This window comes from Rhinatrema bivittatum, chromosome 1 (assembly GCF_901001135.1).
Source record: "Rhinatrema bivittatum chromosome 1, aRhiBiv1.1, whole genome shotgun sequence".
Taxonomy (NCBI): Eukaryota; Metazoa; Chordata; class Amphibia; order Gymnophiona; family Rhinatrematidae; genus Rhinatrema; species Rhinatrema bivittatum.
The window spans coordinates 678,779,519-678,799,254 of record NC_042615.1 but is presented as its reverse complement, the minus strand read 5'-3'; the positions used below and the strand labels follow the sequence as shown (position 1 = coordinate 678,799,254).

The 19,736-nt window shown below is 43.2% G+C and overlaps 1 protein-coding gene across 2 annotated transcripts in view; it reads right to left on the bottom strand.

The window, feature by feature from the left end:
* The window catches only part of ACOT12 (acyl-CoA thioesterase 12), a 125,790-nt gene that overhangs the window by 48,422 nt on the left and 57,632 nt on the right, over positions 1-19,736 (bottom strand). For both annotated transcript variants that reach the window (XM_029574048.1, XM_029574055.1), the window contains exons 5-6: positions 6,940-7,075; positions 5,325-5,481 (exon numbers count right to left, since the gene is read on the bottom strand). In XM_029574048.1, coding sequence (XP_029429908.1) covers positions 5,325-5,481; positions 6,940-7,075 — 293 coding nt within the window. The remainder of the gene's footprint in view (positions 1-5,324; positions 5,482-6,939; positions 7,076-19,736) is intronic.

Below are 19,736 nucleotides of genomic sequence, written 5' to 3'. Positions count from 1 at the left end.
CTATCCAATTTCCAGAATGAGAGCATGAGTGAAGCATAAAGAAGAATAATGGCGCCCCACTGGTGTAGATCTACTACAGACATCCATTGGATATTCGGGAAAGGAGATGGAATGGTACCCTTCAAGTATATCAGGGAGTGAAAGGGGCCAACGCGTTGTGAAACCTGCCAGTGCAAAGATCCCCTAGAAGGAAGCTGTGAAACTACCCGCTAAGATAGGAGGGAACCTAGTTGAGAATATACATTATGGAAGGAACTGTGGAATCACAGATTTATCCTCAGTAATGTTTATGTTATGGCTTGTGTGATGAAAAATGATTTGTAAACAGTATGCTATTCCATAACATATCAACCTATCAGTAAAGTTATGCTGATCATTGAATCCAGCATGATTATTGCTATTGGCTATAGATACTGGGGTAGATTTTACACAGCAGTGCGCGGGCGTACATGTGCTTGCATGCACATGTTATAAGATCGGGCAAACATGTATGCACGCACTACCCAGCGTGCACACATGTACGCCTGATTTTTATAACATGTGCACGCAGGTGCGCGCATATTATAAAATACGGGGTCAGCGCGCGCAAGAGGGTGCACAATTGTGCACCTTGTGCGCGCCGAGCCCGCTCCAAGTCACACTGCCTTCCCCCGTTCCCTACCCCCCACCCCACCTTCCCTTCCCCTACCTCCCCCGCCCTTTCCCCCCTACCTTTGATGACTTCTTTTTTTTATTGCAAAACTTGGCTGAAGTAAGTTGCACGCGCCAGCAAACTGCCCCTCCCGCCCATGCCCCTCCCCCTCCCCTTTAGTAAAGCCCCGGGACTTACACGCATTCCGGGGCTTTACGCGCGTAACCTTTTTAAAATCTGGCCCGCTGTGAACAATCGATGCCCAAGACCAAGGAAAGTATTATCTGCCCTAAGGGGAATCCTTAAAAACTTGGAGCTGGTGGACTGTGTGGGAAGTGAAGATAGTTTAATCTCCAAGATTATCTATGTGCTCATGGACTCCTAAAGAGGTCAGGGTTACATATCTCCTCTCAATCATCTGTTCTTCAAGCTGAAGAGTCCTAATCTCTTTAGCCTTTTTTCATAGAGGAGCCACTTCATCTCCTTTATCATTTAGGACACCCCCTCTCTGTAACTTTTCTAGTTCCGCAATTACTTTTTTGAGATGAGGGTGACCAGAACTGCACACAATATTCAAGGTACAAACGTAAGGAGTAATTTACTAAACTGCATTAAGAGGTCAATATTCAGTGCCACTTAATTAACTGGATAAACATACCTAACTAACTTAGCTGGGATATTCAGTGCCACTTAGTTCAGACTTTCAGCTAAGTGGTGCTGTTTCAATATTCAGCTGCATTCAGCAGCTGCCAATTAGCTGGATAATTATTTATCCAACTAAATAGTTAACTGGCTGTGGAGGACAGGATGGGGACATTCCAGGGCAGAGCTACTTGTCCAGCTAACTTGTCTAGATATGTCCTGATATTCACCTCATTTAGCCAGATAACTTAGACTTGCTATTGAGCAATTCTAAAATTAGTCAGATAAATATATCCATCTAACTATTATATAGCTGGGTATGTTGAGCAGTGAAGCCATGCATTGAATATCCCAGCCAAGTTAGTCAGATATGCTTATCCGGTTAACTTGTTCAGCTGGATAGTGGCTGAATATGGACCTTTAAGTATTTACCACACTATAAACATCTTAATGCAATAATAACGCATGGTGTTGTAAATACTGCATGTTATTTTCCCCAAGTTATTTTCTGTAAAGTTAGCTACAAATGTGTCGTTATAGTTAACGTTCACCTGGAGCATTGGAAGGCTAACGCATATCTCGATGCTCCTTGGTCAGTCATTTAAAGGACCCTAGCAACGAAGAACCCACAAAGCTCTCTCGAGATCCCCTGTCCCATTGCCCATGAAACATGAAGTAGCTGAAGTATCCAAACATTTTTTTTAAAACAAATGTAAGCCCCTGGATGCATGTCCTGCCCTCTCTGCAAACCATAGGGGCAAAGCTAGCACCTCACCTGGCTGGCACCATTTTGAAAAATGGAGGTACTGAGCCTGGAGCCATAGAGGGTGCTCTAGGATCCTATTGGGCCACAAGGGCTGTATCTGCAATGAATGGGGGTGGGCAGTGCACTCCAGGAGAGGTTTTTTTTAACAAAAGGGAGGGGTTTGTCTACCTTTCTCCATTGAGAGCAATAACTATAGAATCCTTCTCTCTAATTTCTTCTTTTAGCCAGTTACCAATCTACAAGAGGACATTGCTTCCTGTCCCATGACTTTTTATTTTCTGATGAAGCTCTCATGAGGGATTTTGTCAATTCCTACTGAAAATCCAGACACATTATATAAATTGACTCACTCTTGTTCACATGTTTGTTAATCCCTTCAAAAAAATCTAACAGATTTGTAAGACAAGACTTTGCTAAATCCATGTTGGCTCTGCTCCATTAATCTGTGTCTATCCAGATGGCCTGTAATTTTGTTTTTCAGAATAGCTTCTACCATTATTTCCAGTACCAACATCAAGCTCACTGGTCCGTAGTTTCCTGGATCACCTCTGGAACCTTTTATAAAGACAGAAGTTATGTTGGCGGCCCTCTAATCTTCAGACACCATAGTTGATTTGAATGAGAAATTAGAGATTGATGGTAATAAGTCTGCAATTTAATGTTTTAGTTCTTTCAGAACCCTGGGATGGGTGATTTGTTACTCTTTAGTTTGTTGATTTACTCTATTACATCTTCCTGGTTCATTGCGATTTGATTCAGTTCCTCTAAATTATCACCCTCAAAGAATGTTTACAGTGTAGGCATCTCCCCAACATCCTCTTGAGTAAAGACCAAAAGAAAGAATCCATTTAGTTTTCTACTATGGTCTTGTCTTCTCTGAGTGTCCCTTATACCCCTCGGTCATCTAGTGGTCCAACCGACTCCTTCACAGGCTTTTTACTTTGAATATACTTTAAAAATATTTTATAATGAGCTTTTGCCGCTCTAGCAAGCTTCTTTTCAAATTCTATTTTGGCCTGCCTTATTAATGCTTTATATCTAACTTGCTAGCTTGTATGCTCTTTCCTATTTTCTTCATTCAGATTCACCTTTCAATTTTTGAAAGATGTCCTTTTTGCTTTAATAGCCTCTTTCACTCCCTTTAACCACATTGGTAGTCAATTGGTCTTCTTTCAACCTTTTTTAATGCATGGAATACTTCTAGTGTGATGATGTCTTTAAACAGTGTCCACAATGAATGCAAATTTTAAAACTTTGCAACTGCTACTTTTTTATTTTTTATAACTAATGTCCTCATTTTATCATAGTCTTCCCTTTTTAAAGTTAAACTAGCAGATACCTGTGGAAATTCCCCTGAAGCCTCTGAGAATTGCACTCCCCCAGCCCCAATACTGCCTGCCCTCCAGCTCTGAGTCCTACTCAGTACAGCCTACGCAGTCCCATCACTGCCTGCCTGCCCCCCTGCCCCAGCATAGCTGGCCTCCTCCCCCCAATCCCAGCCCAGCTGCATCACAGCCACTCATGGAAATTCCCTGGAGGCCTTCTCCCCTCCAGCTCCTGCAAATCTTGCCCAGCCCCAGCAGCCTTCCTTTCTCCCTCTAGCCCTAGCATAGCCTGCCCCTGCCCTTGCAGTTCCAGCATAGTCTGCCCTGATTCCTGAACAGCTTCAGCACAGCCTGCACTCCCCCAGCCTCAGAACCTCCAACCCCTCCAGGCTGAGCCCCTCCCCCAACCACAGTGCAGCCTGCCTCCCCACCAACCACAGTGCAGCCTGCCTCCCACACCAGCCTGAGGCCCAGCCACTTTAGATTCCAGATATTAGATTCGTTCTCTGAGAGCTAGGAGCTCTTTGCACCAACTGCACACATACGGTCTCTTACCAAATGGTAGCTAATCAAACATGTGTCACTCAGTGCAAAAGACTGGCTAGTCCTCCTCTCACTGCTGGATTACTGTCTACATCTTAATTTTGTTTAGTTGCTAATGATTTAAAATTTCCAAGGGAGTAGGGATATTCAAAGTAATCTAAAGTTCTTTTAATCTATTGGTTTATTTTATATTTGTCTGTCAGTGAGCCTCCAGAGGCTACAATTCATTTATTAATGACTACCCAATTATATACCATATTGACCCTTGTTTTGAACTAATTCCCTGTTATTGTATCAAAAAAAGAAATCTGTTTTAAAATTTTATAGGAGGTGGTGTTTTGGGAAAAAAGGGGGGATGTGGAAGCTGGGCTGAGGAAGCTGAAGCCTAGAGTCCCCTGCTGGGGCTGCTGAGAGAAGTGTGTAGCTAAGCCTTCTGCTCCTCTACTGTTAGGAAACCTGCAGGGGCTACAAAAGATCAAACCTAGATGACTCACAGTGTCCTCTGCTGGGAAAAGTATGTAAACAAGCCTTCCAGATCTCTGCTACCAAAAACAGCAAGGAAGCAGAAGCCTAGGCAACTCACAGTGTCCTCTGGAGTCCTCTATTATGGCTTCTGGGAATAGCACATAAATAAGCCTTGAGGTCTTCTACTATTAGAAAAAGTGTGGGAAGTGTTAAAGCAGAAACCTAATTCACTTACAGTGCCCTCTAGATTCCTCTGCAAAGGCTGCTGCAAAAAGTATGTAAATGAACCTTCTAGTTTTGTGCTGCTGGAAATAGTATAGGTGCTGTGAAAGTTGTAACTTAGATGGCTCGCAGAGTCCTCTGCCAGGGCTGCTGGGAAATGTATGTAATTGAATCTTCCAGTTCTCTGCTGCTCAAACAGTATGGGGGCTGAGGCAGCTAAAACCTAGACAGCTTGTGGTGGTGTCTTTGGAGTTCCTTGCTGGGACTGCTAGGAGAAGTATGCAGATGAGTTTCTGATTCCCAGCTACAGTCAGACACCACTCCTTCTTATGCACATTATATATACATAGAAGATGCTACTGCAGTTGCTTTATGACCTCCCTTTAGTGATTATGTTAAATTTGATTTCCTTATGATTACTATTGACAGAGATAGTTATGAAGGCTGTGGATCCTCTGGCAATCCTCACGCTTTTTATGATAATTCAGCAAATACAGGTAAGCACAAAACTGAAACACAAGATCGACACCGAACACAATGAAGGGTTATATAATCAAGTAAATAAATAAATACCAAAAGCACTGAATAGCAGTGAAATCTGAGCTAATCCCACAGGCGACCCAATAATTAAATACCAAAAAATAGTAAACAGCTATGACAGTCAGGAGTATTAGCACAGCTAGAATGATATGTTACATAATGAACCGAAAACAGAAAAGCAGTAAACAACCTTGCGGCAATGGTAGCGACTGTCTCCATCCAAGCCATAATTTGACCTCCGAAAGTGTTTCCATGGTGGTTTCCATGAGGAGGCAGTACCAGTTCGATGCTCTGAACATGGGTATAGTCTGTTGAAATTTCATCATTTTCTTTACTCTGAGCAATATCTGAAACGCAGAGATAATTTTGCATGTTCATTCAAACTTTAAATGTATCAACACATTCCAAAGGAACATGAAATATTTGATAGTACTGATAGCAGAAGGCTAGCCTGGATTTAAATCACATTTCCCAGAACTTGATTGGCCACTCATATTCAGTGGTGATATTTTGGTTCACAACTTTTCACTAACCTGACTAGATGAAGTTTATCCCTAAATTCTGATCGGCTGCAGTATACACTATAAAAAAAACCTAATTTTAGAAAAGCGTGCACACTGTCCATGTGACAGTTAACATGGCCATATCAACATGATCCTAGCTGGGCTGAATCACGTTCATCAAGCTGATAGGTCTCTGCAACTTCTAATCAGCTAGAACCTGTGGAAGTCTGCAGGCAACAAGGCCTGGATGTTGGCAAATTCAGTTAAGGTTCTGGCCGAAAAAGAAGATGATGAATCTAAGATGTTTAATAAAAACATCTTAAATTTAAAATACTAAATAAAATATATTAAATCTGTTAATTTTTCTCTGGCCCAAGATAAAACAGTAGTTCAAAGGCATCTGTAATAATTAGGAAAACAAGCTAGGCGGTTGAATTTGCATTTTCTTAATTTTCCTAGGTTATCTCAGTCTGCCCCACAGGAAACTCTGAAGAGATAATTTATTGAGGTGCTTCCTATCCCGGATGAAGTAATTCCACACTTAAATAAGTTGTATTATTTGCTTTTTAAGAAGACAGTACTACAACCTGCAATTGCTTCTATATCAGGGGATGGGATGAATTATAATCTTATTTTCAAAGGGCTTTGGAGAAATTCATGGGTTTTTTGGATGTTACTAGGTTAACCCAGGAGTGAAGGAAATTCTTTTTGGCTATGCATCAAGAGGCCAGAGCTTCAGGAGCTTTTTCTTTTTGGGTTACCCATGCAAATGTTTAGCTTCTTATGTGCAGGCTGATTATGTTTTCTATGTACCAAAGCAGTTGCGAGAGCTTTTCTTGGTTTGAAGAAACTTAATGGTGTTACCACTGGGGGCGACAGAGTATTATCTCTTTGAAGTCTCAATATTTCTGCAACGAGGTAATCTTGTGGAATTGTTTGGAAAATTATCTAAATAAAGATTTAAAAAAAACAAAAACCAAAAACCAAGGCCTAGAGGTGTTGGATTTGAATTGCTGGCTGTTTTGCTTTCCCTTTTATCCCACGGTTTCTCTCCTGCAGAACTCTATCAGCAGAGAGTAGGGGAGACTGCAGCCCGTCATGAGATCATACAGACAGGGAGGGAAGAAAGACTGCTAGCCTTAGGCATCCTTGCCACCTTAACTTCAGTCGCTACTACTAGTAATCATTTCTCTAGCTCTGCAAGCTTTCTTATTTTATTAGGACTCTAATTCTAGTTCCATACCACAATCAATGTCTTCTCAACAGTGATTAATCCAACACGGTCCTGTGTATTTTACTAACCATCAGGCAACTGACTTTCTGCCATTAAATTCTTCAAAGCATCTTCATTGCATAGTCGGATTCTTCTTCGCTCTGCAGCAAGACTATACTCCAGAAAATCCTGTTCCAACTGAAGCCTTACTGGATTTAGGTTAACCTAAAAAGAAAGAAATTCAGATTTTCTATAATTTCATGATTATATTTGATAATCCATCCATTGGGTGCTTTACTGATTTAGCGCATTTTGTACTTTATAAGTGTAGAGTCCCAGTGGGATCTCTATGAGGAATTTTGGGCTAGTGGTTAGGATTGAATAGTGCAGAGGAATGTACCATCCTGCCACTGGATGCTGCTACAATGGTTGATTCCTGCTTGCATATTAAGAGGTGACCCCTAATTTTGATCTGATTTTTTTTTTAGTTTAGGTTATAAGGAGAAGGAGCTTGTTTTATGGTTTCCCTATTCTTTCTTCATTATTGGCTTAACTTCTTTGCTGTGGAGCTTAGAAAGTAAAGAAATCAATCGCTGACCCGCACCCAGTGATTAGTGTAGGGGGTCCCTGTGATTTCTAAGTGTTTTAGGTATGTGTGATTTTTGTTGGAAGTATTTTTTGTCCACCTTTCCTGCTTGAGAGAGAGAAGTGGGGGAGAAGAAGGAATTTTCTCTCTTGGGAATTATTTTTGGATTAATCAAACAGAAAGATCCTTTCATCATCTGAGAAAATTTTGAAGAGAAGATGTAGATGCTACCTGGAATCTAGCCTCAGACTACAAATGCTCGTAATCTAGGCAACAAAATCCCAGACCTGCAGCCCTAATGGTGGGGGCAGACTTGGACATTTTTGCCGTTATGGAGACCTGATTCACTAATTCTCATGATTGGGATATGGCCATCTCGGGCTGTAACTTGTTAATAAAGGACAGAGAGGACAGAAAAGGGGAAGGAGTAGCTCTTTATGTCAAAAACAATATCCAAGCAACTGAATTGCAAAGGACGTGAAGCATTATGGACCATCCTATATAAAGAAGATGTTGCTTCCATTTTTACCAGTGTGATTTACAGGTCACTGACAAACAAAATAATTGGTCCAAGAAAACAAAGAGGTAGGCGATCTATGATAGCCGTAAGGATAAACACAAACAATAGATGCCCAATTTTTGAACACGTCTCTGCTTAATAAACATTTGGAAAAAGATCAGGCATCTATTGTTTGTGTTTGTGTTTATCCAAAACAAAATAATTGGACAGAGAACTCATTGAAGAATTCTAAAAGGTGGGAAAGAGAATTTTAATCTGCCAGATGTGGCTTGGAGTATCCTTTCTGAGGAACCTACGAGAAGTAGGGAGATAGTAGATGCCCTTAAAGGGGCTCTGCTCAAACAAATGATAATGAACCCGTGAGGGAGGGTGTTATACTGAATCTAGTGCTCACTATTGGTGATAACATCTCTAATGTTCGGGTAGGGGCACACCTGAGCACCAGTGATCATCAGATGGTAAGGTTCAATTTCACGAATAGGACATAGAGAAGTCACACAAACACCTGAGTTTTGAATTTCACAAATATGGAGTTTGACAAAATGGGGATGTACCTGGAGGAAGAACTGAAAGACTGGGTGAAAATGGATGAGGTGGAACAGTGGGCCAAATTAAAAGGAGTTATTACAAAGCGAACAAATCTATATGTTAGAAAAGTAAACAAGAGTAAGAGGAAAAAGAAACTAATCTGGTTCTCTAGGGAGGTGGCTGAAAAATAAAGGCAAAAAGAACTGAATTCAAGAAGTATAAAGGATCCCAAAAAAAAAAGGGGAACCTAGGGAAGTATATCTGTTAAAAATGAGGGAGATGAAGAAAGAAATAAGGAAAGAAAAAGATCAAGTGGAAGAAAGGATGGCCAAAGAGGTAAGGCGAGGTGATGAAACATGTTTTAGATATATCAGAGAAAGAAGGGGGGCCAGTGGTAGTATAGTGAAATTGAAAGGTGGCTGACAGGATTTCTGGCCTCGGGGTACATTACCCCAGAAGCAGTAGGGAACTGCATGGCTGGATGATGGGCATGGCTAGGTCCAGTCTTCTTCCTAGCCAGCCCCCTTCCCTGCAGTTTGAGCCCTTGGGTTCTGAGAGCCAGTAGGTCTGCGCTGCAGCAGTATAACATGGAAGCAAGGCTGGTCAGACTGGAACAAGGCTGGACAAGCTGGTAGTCTGGAGCAAGGCTTGAACAAGCTGTGTTGTCTGGAGCCTGAGTAATGGGTACAGGAACAGGGCACAGAGCTGGGATTGGGACTGAACACAGACACAGACAAGCTGGAACTGGCAAGGACTAGGACTAGGTACAGGTTGGGGCAATAAAATATATAGGCAAGCCAGGGATAGGATAATAAGGCTAGGACTGGGCAGGACAGGACTAGACAAGGCAAACATGGAACAGGACAGGACAAGGACTAGATAAAACAACACAGAACAAAGAACATAAGGGCCCAAAGACAGTGAGATAGAAGGCCTGTAGATCACTAGTTATAAGGCATGAAGGCCAATAAGCATGGAGAGGCCTGGAGAGTCCACAGAACCAGAAGTAAGGTAAGGTCGGCTCAAAGGCCACAGGGCAAGGCAAGGCCTAGGGTAGGCTATAGAGCAAGGTAAGAACTGAGAGCAGGCCCAAAGGCCACAGGGCATGGTGCAAGGCAGCAGAAGGTCCGAGGACAACATGACAAAAGCAGGGAGCAAGAAGGCCTGGAGACCACAAGGAAAGGCAGAGAATAAGAAGGCCCGGAGGCCACAATGCAAGACAAGGAACAGCGGCCAGTTCAAACAGCCAAGTGTGACTCAATGAGAAGGCAAGTTTGAAGTGGCAAAGCTGGGTTACATAGGGCTGGAACTTGGGTGTGGTGCAGGCAGTGAGGAGGAGCTTGGCAAGGCTGGAGTCCAAGCTTGCTGAGGACTTCTGATGGAATGAAGGCTGCAAGACAGGCTGAGTCAGGAGGCCATTGAGGAGATAGCTCAGATAGCTCTGAATTAAGCTCATTGGAGGCCTCTGCAGGAAGGAAGCATCATAGTAGTCCGAATCAGGGAATGATGAGGCTGCACAGCAGATAAAATTATAACAGTACTCTCCCCTTTAAGACCCCCTCTTCCTGGATCCAATTTTCCATGGGGCTATAGTTGGGTAGACAAAACAAGGCTAGGCTGGAGAGAGAAGGCAATGTTTGGCTGGACAGACATAGCAAGGCTTGGCTGAAAATTGAGGCGACTTCTTCAGGGCATACTGTGTCTGGAAAGGCACCCTCCTTAAAGTGTACTGAGTCTGGAAAGGCACTCTCCTATGGGCATACTCTGTCTGGAAAGGTGCCCTCTTCTTTTCACACTGTGTCTGGAAAAGCACCCTTTTCTGGGCATACTGCATCTGTAAAGGCACCCTCTTCTGATTATACTACATCTGGAAAGGCACTCTCTTCTGGGCATACTGCATCTAGACAGGTGCCCTCTCCTGGGCAGGTTGTGTCTGGATAGGTGCCCTCTTCTGGACAGACTGTGTTGAGACTAGCACCCTCTCTTGGGTGAACTGTGTCTGGACTGGCACCCCCTCCTGGATGAACTGTGTTTGAATAGGTACCCTCTTCTGGGTGGATGAGGTGCATGGGCAAGAGGACTGCTGGCTCTGGGAGTCTGGAAGGCTAATTCACTGGCACAGGGTGAGTGAAATGTTGAACCACTGCACAGGGTGACAGAAGAGCTGTATCCCTGGTTTAGAAGATGCTGAAGATGAAATCGCTGGCTCAGGATCCTCAGGTGATTAAACCACTGGCACAGGGTCTCTTCGAGGCTGGGTGTCAAGGACAGTGCCTTCCCCTGGCTGGAGGACTGGTTTTGAGTCTCTCTGAGAATGGTTAACATGGACTGCATCTCCAGATAGCTGGATGGCAGAAACAGCATGTCTCAAAGGAGGATCTGCTGCTTGATGTCTTCTTGAAGCTTATCAAAGGACAGAGCTAAAGACCTGGGAAAAACAGAAAGCTGGCACGGTGTAGGTACTGCAGGAGTGGAGCCAGGTACTGATGTCTGCTTATTCAAGGGAACTTCAGAGGTAGCAGGGCTGAGAGAGCTGTACACTAGTCTCCTAGAAAACCAGGTCAAGCTCCTTAACTGCCTGGTGTTAGCAGATGATGACAACTGAAGGGCAGACCAAATCGAGTTCTTCAGTAGCGGAGCTTTAGGGTGCAGAGGCAGTGATGCTGAAGCAAGTTTAATTGCTTCCTTCTGTTTACAAGTCTCTGTTGACTGATACTGAAGGAAGAAACCAGAATAATTGCTGCAATTTAAAGCAGTTTATTCCTTCAAGTAAAAAAAACTTAATTTACCTAAACAGATCAATTTTAAAGAGCCAATCCCTGTAGAAGGTTTCTGAGGCTCTGGGTGGTGTTCTGGCATGACAGGTTGTTCATGAACAACCACTGGGGTTTGAGGTTTGGAAGGCATTTTTACCGGAACACCAACAGCATGGCAATTTAAAGGTGGTGTTTTCCAAGGAGAGTACACTAGTTATTTTCTTAGAGGCAATTTTGTTTCTGTCTATGTATGGACATTGTTCGGCATCTAGTTTGGGAGTCAGACAAGAGAAACAGGTTTTTTCCGAGCAGTTGTTCACTAACAGACACTGACTATATTTCCAAAAGGGAGTTTCTGGGTTTGGAGATTCACAGTATATGCACTTGGGTTCCAGAGGTGGGGGTCACGTGCTGGCATTTAAAACACTTCTAGTAAGACAAGATTGTTGCTTGATCAGAGCTCAGCCTTACTGGTTTGGTTTTCACAGCCAAGTTTCCTTTAGCAGCTTTTGGGTTAGACTTGGCTATGGCTGGGAAGCAATCAAGAGTAAAAAGGTTTCTGTGAGACTCACTGACTGGGGCTGTGGGTTACAGCTTTCTGCTCCACAGGAGTTGGATTGGAAACACAGCTGCCAGCATCATTAGCTGATACTTTCACTGATCCTGAGATAGATTTTCTCTGGGGTTTGTACCTCTCCTCTTCAGGGGATCAAATATTTGGCAATGAGAGCATTCAGGAAAAATGGGGTGATTCCATATTTTTCAAACAGGGCAAGAAAAATAAGGTATGAGATCAGCAACTGGAGCATTGAAGTTAAAGACATTATGGACAGACAAGGACCCCCATGCCCACTACTGAAGATGATAGATGGCCATCTCATTCTGTGAGGATTTCTGGACTCAGAGTACATCACCCCAGGAGTGGTAGGAATCTGTACGGCTGGATGCTAGGCAGGACTAGAGTCGGTCTTCTGCCTAGCCAATCCCTCCTCCACAAGTTGAGTTCTTGAGTTCTGGGGGCTAGGTCTTTGCTGCAGCAGTATAACATGGTGAGGCAAGGAGGAGGCAAAGCTGATCAGACTGGAACAAGGCTAGACATGCTGGTAGTCTGGAGTAAGATTGGACAGGCTGTGTAGTCTGGAGCAAGGCTTGGACAGGCTGGATAGTCTGGACCCTGAGTAATAACTACAGGAACAGGACACAGAGCTGGGACTGGGACTGAACACAGACACAGGCAAGTTGGAACTGGCAAGGCTTAGAACTAGGTACAGGTTGGGGCTTGAAAAAATATAGCAAGACAGAGAAAGGATACTAAGGCTAGGACTGGGCAGGTTGGGATTAGACAAGACAGACAGAGAAAGGACAAGAGAAGGACTAGAAAAGACAACACAGAACAAAGAAAACAAAGGCCCAAAGACAGCGATATAGAAGGTCCATAGACTGCTAGGCATAAGGCCTGAAGGTCAATAATAATGGAGAGCCCTGGAGACGCCACATAGCCAGAAGTAAGGTAAGGTCTGCCTGTAGGCCACAAGGCAAGGCAATGCTTAGGGTAGGCTCAGAACAAGGCAAGGATAGAGAACGGGCCCAAAGGCCACAGAGCAGGGTGCAAAACAAGGAGCAGGGAGCAAGAAGACCTGGAGGACACTAGGCAAGGAAAGCTCTGGGTAGGCAATAAGGAAAGGAGCAAGAAGACCCAGAGGTCACAAGGCAAAGCAAGGCAAGGAACATCAACCTGGTCAAAGAGCCAAGGGTGACTCCATGAGAAGGCAAGGGTGACATGGCAAAGCTGGGTTACATAGGACTGGAGCTTTGGTGTGGTGCAGGCTGTGAGGAGAAGCTTGCCAAGGCTGGAGACCAAGCTCACTGAGGACTCCTGATGTTGTAGAGGCTGCAAAACAGGCTGAGTCAGGAGGTCATTGAGGAGATGGCTCAGATAGCTCTGAACCTAACTCACTGGAGGCCTCTGCAGATAGGGAGGCATCATAATAGTCTCAATCAGGGTCCACTGAGGCTGCACAGTCACAGCAGATGAAATTGTAACAGTGACAAGGAGCAATATTTGGAGAGAAATGCTAGAAATATTAAACAAATACTTCAGTTCGGTGTTCACTAAAGAAGACCCTGGAGAAGAACCATTGTTGGTTGACAAGACCGTAGATGGGGATGGGATAGACAAAACTTTGTTTACAGAAGAGAATGTATGGGAAGAGTTATTCAAACTGAAAGTAGACAAGACCATGGGGCCGGATGAGATAAATCCCAGGATACTGAGGGAGCTCAAAGATGTGCTGGTGGATCCACTGAATCATTTGTTTAATAAATCCCTGGAACTGGGAGTGGTATCACAGGATTGGGGAAGAACAGAGGTGGTCCCACGTCACAAGAGTGGTAGCAGAGAGGAGGCTGGAAGCTACAGGCCTGTTAGCCTCACCTCAGTGGTGGGAAAATTAATGGAAAATCTGCTGAAGAAAGGATAGTGAACTATCTACAATCTGGTGGGTTGCTGGATGCAAGGCAGCATGGATTCACCATAGGAAGGCCCTGTCAGAAAAATCTGATTTATTTTTTTGATTGGGTGACTAGATAATTGGATCGAGGAAAAGCACTCAATGTAATCTACTTGGATTTCAGCAAAGCTTTTGATATCGTTCTGCATAGCAGGCTTGTGAATAAAATAAGAAGCTTGGGAGTCAGCCCCAAGGCTGTGGCATGGAATACAAATTGGTTGACTGATAGGAGACAGTGTGTAATGGTAAATGGAACCTACTTTGAAGAGATATCGATGTTAAGTGGACTGTCACAGGGATCAGTATTGGGACCTGTTCTGTTCAATATCTTTGAAAGTGAAATTGCAGAACAGATAAAAGAAAAAGGTTGTCTATTTGTGGATGATATTAAGATCTGCAATAGTGTGGACACACCTGAAGGAGTAGAGAGAATGAAAAGTGATTTACGAAAGCTTGAAGAGTGGTCAAATAGTTGGGATTCAATGCCAAGAAGTGCAGAGTCATGCATTTGGGGTGCAGTAATCCAAAAGAGCTGTATGTGATATGGGATGAAAGACAGATGTGGACGGACCAAGGGAGGGATCCTGGGGAATGAGTGTCTGGTGATCTGAAGATGGCAAAGCAATGTGACAAGGTGATAGCTAAAGCCTGAAGAATCCTGGGCTGCATAGAGAGAGGAATAACCAGTAATAAAAAGGATGTGATAATGCTTTTGTACAGGCCTCATCTGGAATATTGTGTTCAGTTCTGGAGTCCGTATCTCAAAAAGGATAGAGACAGGACGGAGGCAGTTCAGAGAAGGGTGACCAAAATTGTGTGGGGTCTGTATTGAAAGACACGAGGAGAGGCTGAATAATCTGAATATGTATACCCTGGAAGAGAGGAGGTACAGTTAAGATATGATACAGACCTTCATATACCTAAAAGATTTTAATGATACATGAACTTTGCACCATTTCTGTTGGAAAGAAAACAATAGAACTAGGAATCACAAAATGAAACTCCAGGGAGAACGACTCAGAAACAATATCAGGAAATATCTCTTCATATAATGGGTGGTGGATGCCTTGCATGCCCTTCCGGGGGAAGTAGTGAAGACATAAACAGTCAAAGTATTCAAAGGGGCATGAGATAAACGCTGTGTATCTCTCAAGGCTGGAAGACAGAAATGAAGAAAAGTGTGCAGGGGGGTAACTTGCTGGTGCAGTGGTTACTACCATGATAAAGGGGATGGAACAGCTCCCCTAAGAGGAAAGGCTGAAGAGGTTAGGGCTGTTCAGCTTGGAGAAGAGACGGCTGAGGGGGGGATATGATAGAGGTCTTTAAGATCATGAGAGGTCTTGAACGAGTAGATGTGAATTGGTTATTTACACTTTCGAATAATAGAAGGACTAGGGGGCATTCCATGAAGTTAGCAAGTAGCACATTTAAGACTAATCGCATAATAAAGCTCTGGAATTTGTTGCCAGAGGATGTGGTTAGTGCAGTTAGTGTAGCTGGGTTCAAAAAAAGTTTGGATAAGTTCTTGGAGGAGAAGTCCATTAACAGCTATTAATCAAATTTACTTAGGGAGTAGCCACTGCTATTAATTGCATCAGTAGCATGGGATCTTCTTAGTGTTTGGGTACTTGCCAGGTTCTTGTGGCCTGGTTTGGCCTCTGTTGGAAACAGGATGCTGGGCTTGATGGATCTTGGTCTGACCCAGCATGGCAATTTCTTATGTTCTTATAGCAGAAGGCAAGATACTACACTTAATCAATAATCCTTGATGCTGTTAATGCAACTGCTACATTGATTCCCACTTAGATGGCTAGAGGAAAGAAATAAAGAAAACTGTATAGTGGGGTAATTTGCTGGTGCGGTGGTTACTACACTTAGCAGAAGGCATAGAGTTTACTACCCTTAATCAATATGCCTTGATGCATGTAATGCAACTGCAACATTGTTCCCTGCTTCGATGGCAGGGGGGAGGAAAGGGGAATTGGATTCAGACAACAATCAAGAGGATCTTGACTTCTATGGTCTGGAGTACTTGAATGCAGACATAAGGGAAAAAGCACAGAACTGCTTCTAGGGCCAAGTCCATAAGCAAAGCACATTAAGCAGCACTGCACTGTCTGAATTTTTAAGAAAATTCATCACCCAGTAAAAAATGTTGCTAGGTGCAATTTTTATGGTTTATCATAAAGCTTGGGGATAACTGCATGGAGCAGCAGTTACTACCTTAAGATGCTGTCATGCTGGTGGACCCTTAGACCGAGGGGGAGTTGACGCTACTTGTGGGGAGGAGCCCCACAGGTTCCACAGTTGGTAGACGAGGCTGGTGGACAGCAGAGCCCCAGCTGGAGCTTCACCACTACCAGCCCACATTCCCCTTAGGTTGAGCCCTCAGATGCTGGGGGTCGGCTGGACTTAGGTGGGGCCTCTGCAATGAAGGAAGTCCAGGTACAGAGATGAAGCCCATGCTCAGGCTGAGGTCTGGAACAGGCAGCGAAGCTCATGGTCAAGATCTAGGCAAGGGTCGAGGCAGGCAGCGTAGCTTGTGGTTACAGTCAAAGTCAAAGGAAAGATCAGTCCGAGGAACGAAGAAAGAAGACGAGGAGCACAAAAGGCAGGAAGCAACTCAGGAACTAATGAACCCAGAAAGGCAATCCACACTCTGAAGAGAGAAAACCTAATGCCGAGCAAAGGCTGGAGACAGGATCCAGCCTTATATAGTCCTAGGTGGATAACATCATCAGCAAGGGCTGCTGGGCTTTTCCCACCGTGGGCTCTTTAAATTTAGAAGAGGGGCATGCACGTGTGCCTAGAAGGACGCAGGGTACAGGAGGAAGTCGACAGCATTCCAGCCGCAAAGTTCTGGAGGTGTTGGCGAAGAAGCAGGAGTCAACGGCATCAGGCTGGCAGGAGTCAGCGGTGTCGGGCTGGTGGCTCAGAGCTGCGAAGAAGAGCAGCAGCGGCAGTGTCGGCTCCCCACCACTATCAGAAAGCCTGGGGCTGGCCCAGCCGCAATGGTGCAGCATCGGGTGAGTGAGGGAGGCTGTGGGGCTCTGTGGCCGGCAAGCGTAACAGATGCTTAGTGGGCAAACTGGACAGACCTTTTCTACCGTCAATACTATGTTACTATGTTTTTGGTTCTTCTGATCAGATGATATTTTCATTTTTATTATTTTGGTTCATCCATCCTCTTAGGCTTCAGAAAATGAGAACGTATCAACTTCCTGAATTAATAAATCTGTTGTGCATTTTTGCCCAGAATATGTTCCTTCAGGATCTTACAGTTGAGGGTCTCTTTGTTACACATCTCTCAAAGTGATGTATTTAGTCTGGTTGCTGTATCTTCCAAAGAGCTGGAAGCGTTTTCCCAAAGGGATGCTAAGCTCCATTATTTTGCTGCAATATATGGGTTTTATCACCACAATTAGTTTCTCCTTCTGTAAAATAATGAAATGATTTATTTCTGCCACTGGGTGTCCATTTCAAGAGATGTCAGCCTCTTCCTTGCATCAGTATTTAGAATGCATGGCTTTTGCCTGTCCCTTTTTTACTCACTTGATCTGCAGGGTCCCATGTCCTTCCTTGCTATTGCTAATGTTTAACTTCTTTTCTCTGTGTGCAACTGCATCTAGTTGATCCTTCCATTAAAGCTAAGGTCAATTAAAGTTAATCTTCATTTATTCTTCTATAGCAGAGGTAGACAACGCCGGTCCTTGAGTGCCACGTCAGTCAGGTTTTCAGAATATTCCCAATGAATATTCATGAGATGTATTTGCATGCAGTAGACGCAGTGCATGGGAATGCATTTTTGCCCATATTAAAAAAAATTTTCACTTAACTTTGGGCCAGATGTATAAAGCATTTTTCCCATAGATACAAAAATGGGGAAAATCTTTTAGTACATCTGCCCAAAGTTTGTTCCATCTAGTAATAGTACTGGTTATCATCGTGCCTATGGCAAACCCAATGCCTTACCCATCCAATATACTGAAAAGTTGCATGAGGTTATTATTATAATTATTATTATTATAAAATCACTGGCAAAGTTAAGTCAAATCTCTTTTGTAGCTCTTTGCTTTGGAAATATGTTGTGTTCTGAGAACCAAATACTGCCAGAAGCAAAGTTTTGTGATGGTATCATAAAACAGGTGCTGTCTAGTCAATAAACTAATATCTCAATAAACAGTTTTGACCTCAGCACATTCTACTCTAATCATATACCATTAAATCTCAACTCAAATGTCATGAATGAAATTTTGTTATTTTTCTTTTGCAGGTAAATGTTATTCAGTCACTTCTCAGTCACCATAGTCTGACATAGTCTGAAAAAAAACCACATTTTCTAAAAGTCACGCCACCAACATTTTAACTATTCCAGACTGGTAATGTTACTCTGAAAAACTTAATACATGCATCGTCCATCACACTCAGAGGTGAAAAGCCCAGATTCATAGTCTACTGAAAAACTATAAAACCATTAAGATGAGTTCTACTAGGTCATCTAGTGTTTCTAATTATTCTGTCTTAGAAATCTCCCTACACCATCAAAAACTGTCATAGGGTAGAGACAATATTCAGCAAATCACTAAAGACATGCTGCTTAAACAAAGAGGGAAACACAATACTTTCTGACCTCTCTAACAGCTGGAAAAACTATGGATTTTGATCTGAGGTCTTGAACTCTCAAGCCTGAATGCCTGTGGATTGCATTTCATCTTAGTTAATCATTTTCATGTTCAGCCTGTAATAACCCCATTGAAACTTTGGATGGAAGATGAAGTATTGATTGTGAAGAGCAAAGGTGTGGTCAGGGTTAGGAAATCAGAGCAAGCTAAATGATCTTTCACATACTGAACTAATACACACCAATGTCTGTAAATGTTAGCTTAGGCCGCAAAACTAATAAAGTAAGTAAGAGCTGAATTGACATGGGAATTGACAACTTACTATAAAGTCTTACGTAAACTTAATGGAGACCTATAATACTGATTTTTTGGTATATCTCAATTAGCATTTTTCAACTTCCAGAGGGACAGCCATGTTAATCTGAAGTAGCAAATGTATTGAAGCCTAAAGGTTCTCTACCAGGAGTATTTGGTTTCTCCTAAGTCAGGGTGGGACAGAATTAGTAAATATGAGAGGGATAGCTACCCGCATGTGGGAGCTTAAGGTGTTTGGTTCCCAGCACATAAACCCCCTGCCACCACTTTAAGGGCTGGAAGCCTGAGTTGACTCTGCTGAGGGCAGCATGTGTCTTGCTGTTCCCTGTTTTGTTTACTTTGCTGAGAAAGGACTATGGAGGTCTCTGTGGTTGAGACCTGGGTACCTTTACTCATTTGAGCAGCATGGTTTTGGAAACCTTGTCTTTGCCTGGGGTGGGTAGGGGGAGTTTTCTACCCTTCCTATCTCAGTTTCTTGGTTTCCTTAATTGAGTATGGAGTGTCTCTTTTGATTTTTGCTGAGTACCCCGGAATCCAGGGGCTCAGATATTTTTTCCTTTTTGTTCCATGTCAAGAGAAGGAGTGGCTTTCACTGAAAGAGGCCCATAAGATCACCAGGATCCTCCAGGAGGAATGAAATGACATAGGAGTCACCAATGGGGAGTAGGAGTAAAATGGGAGAGAAGGAGACTTTGTGGACCCACTCTGTTGTTCACTGCCATCTGAAAGAGACAATGGGAGAAGAGGAGTAAGATAGATACCAGTAGTACGGATTAGAGGAGAGAAGAACTAAGGGAGAGATAGGAAAATTGAGGTTCTTCCATTGAATACACCAAACTGAGAAAAGAGATATTTCCAGCAGTTGGGAAGGAATTTACCTTACCACTTGATTGGACAGAAGAATAACTAAATTTGACAATTAGCAGTCAATTAACATCAGAAGCAATCAAAGTAGAGATAATGGTCATAAATTTGTTAAAAGAAACCCGAGGAACTTGTATATTATGTCCTGTGAATAATAAAGCTGAAAATAACTTTTCCATCAGCTA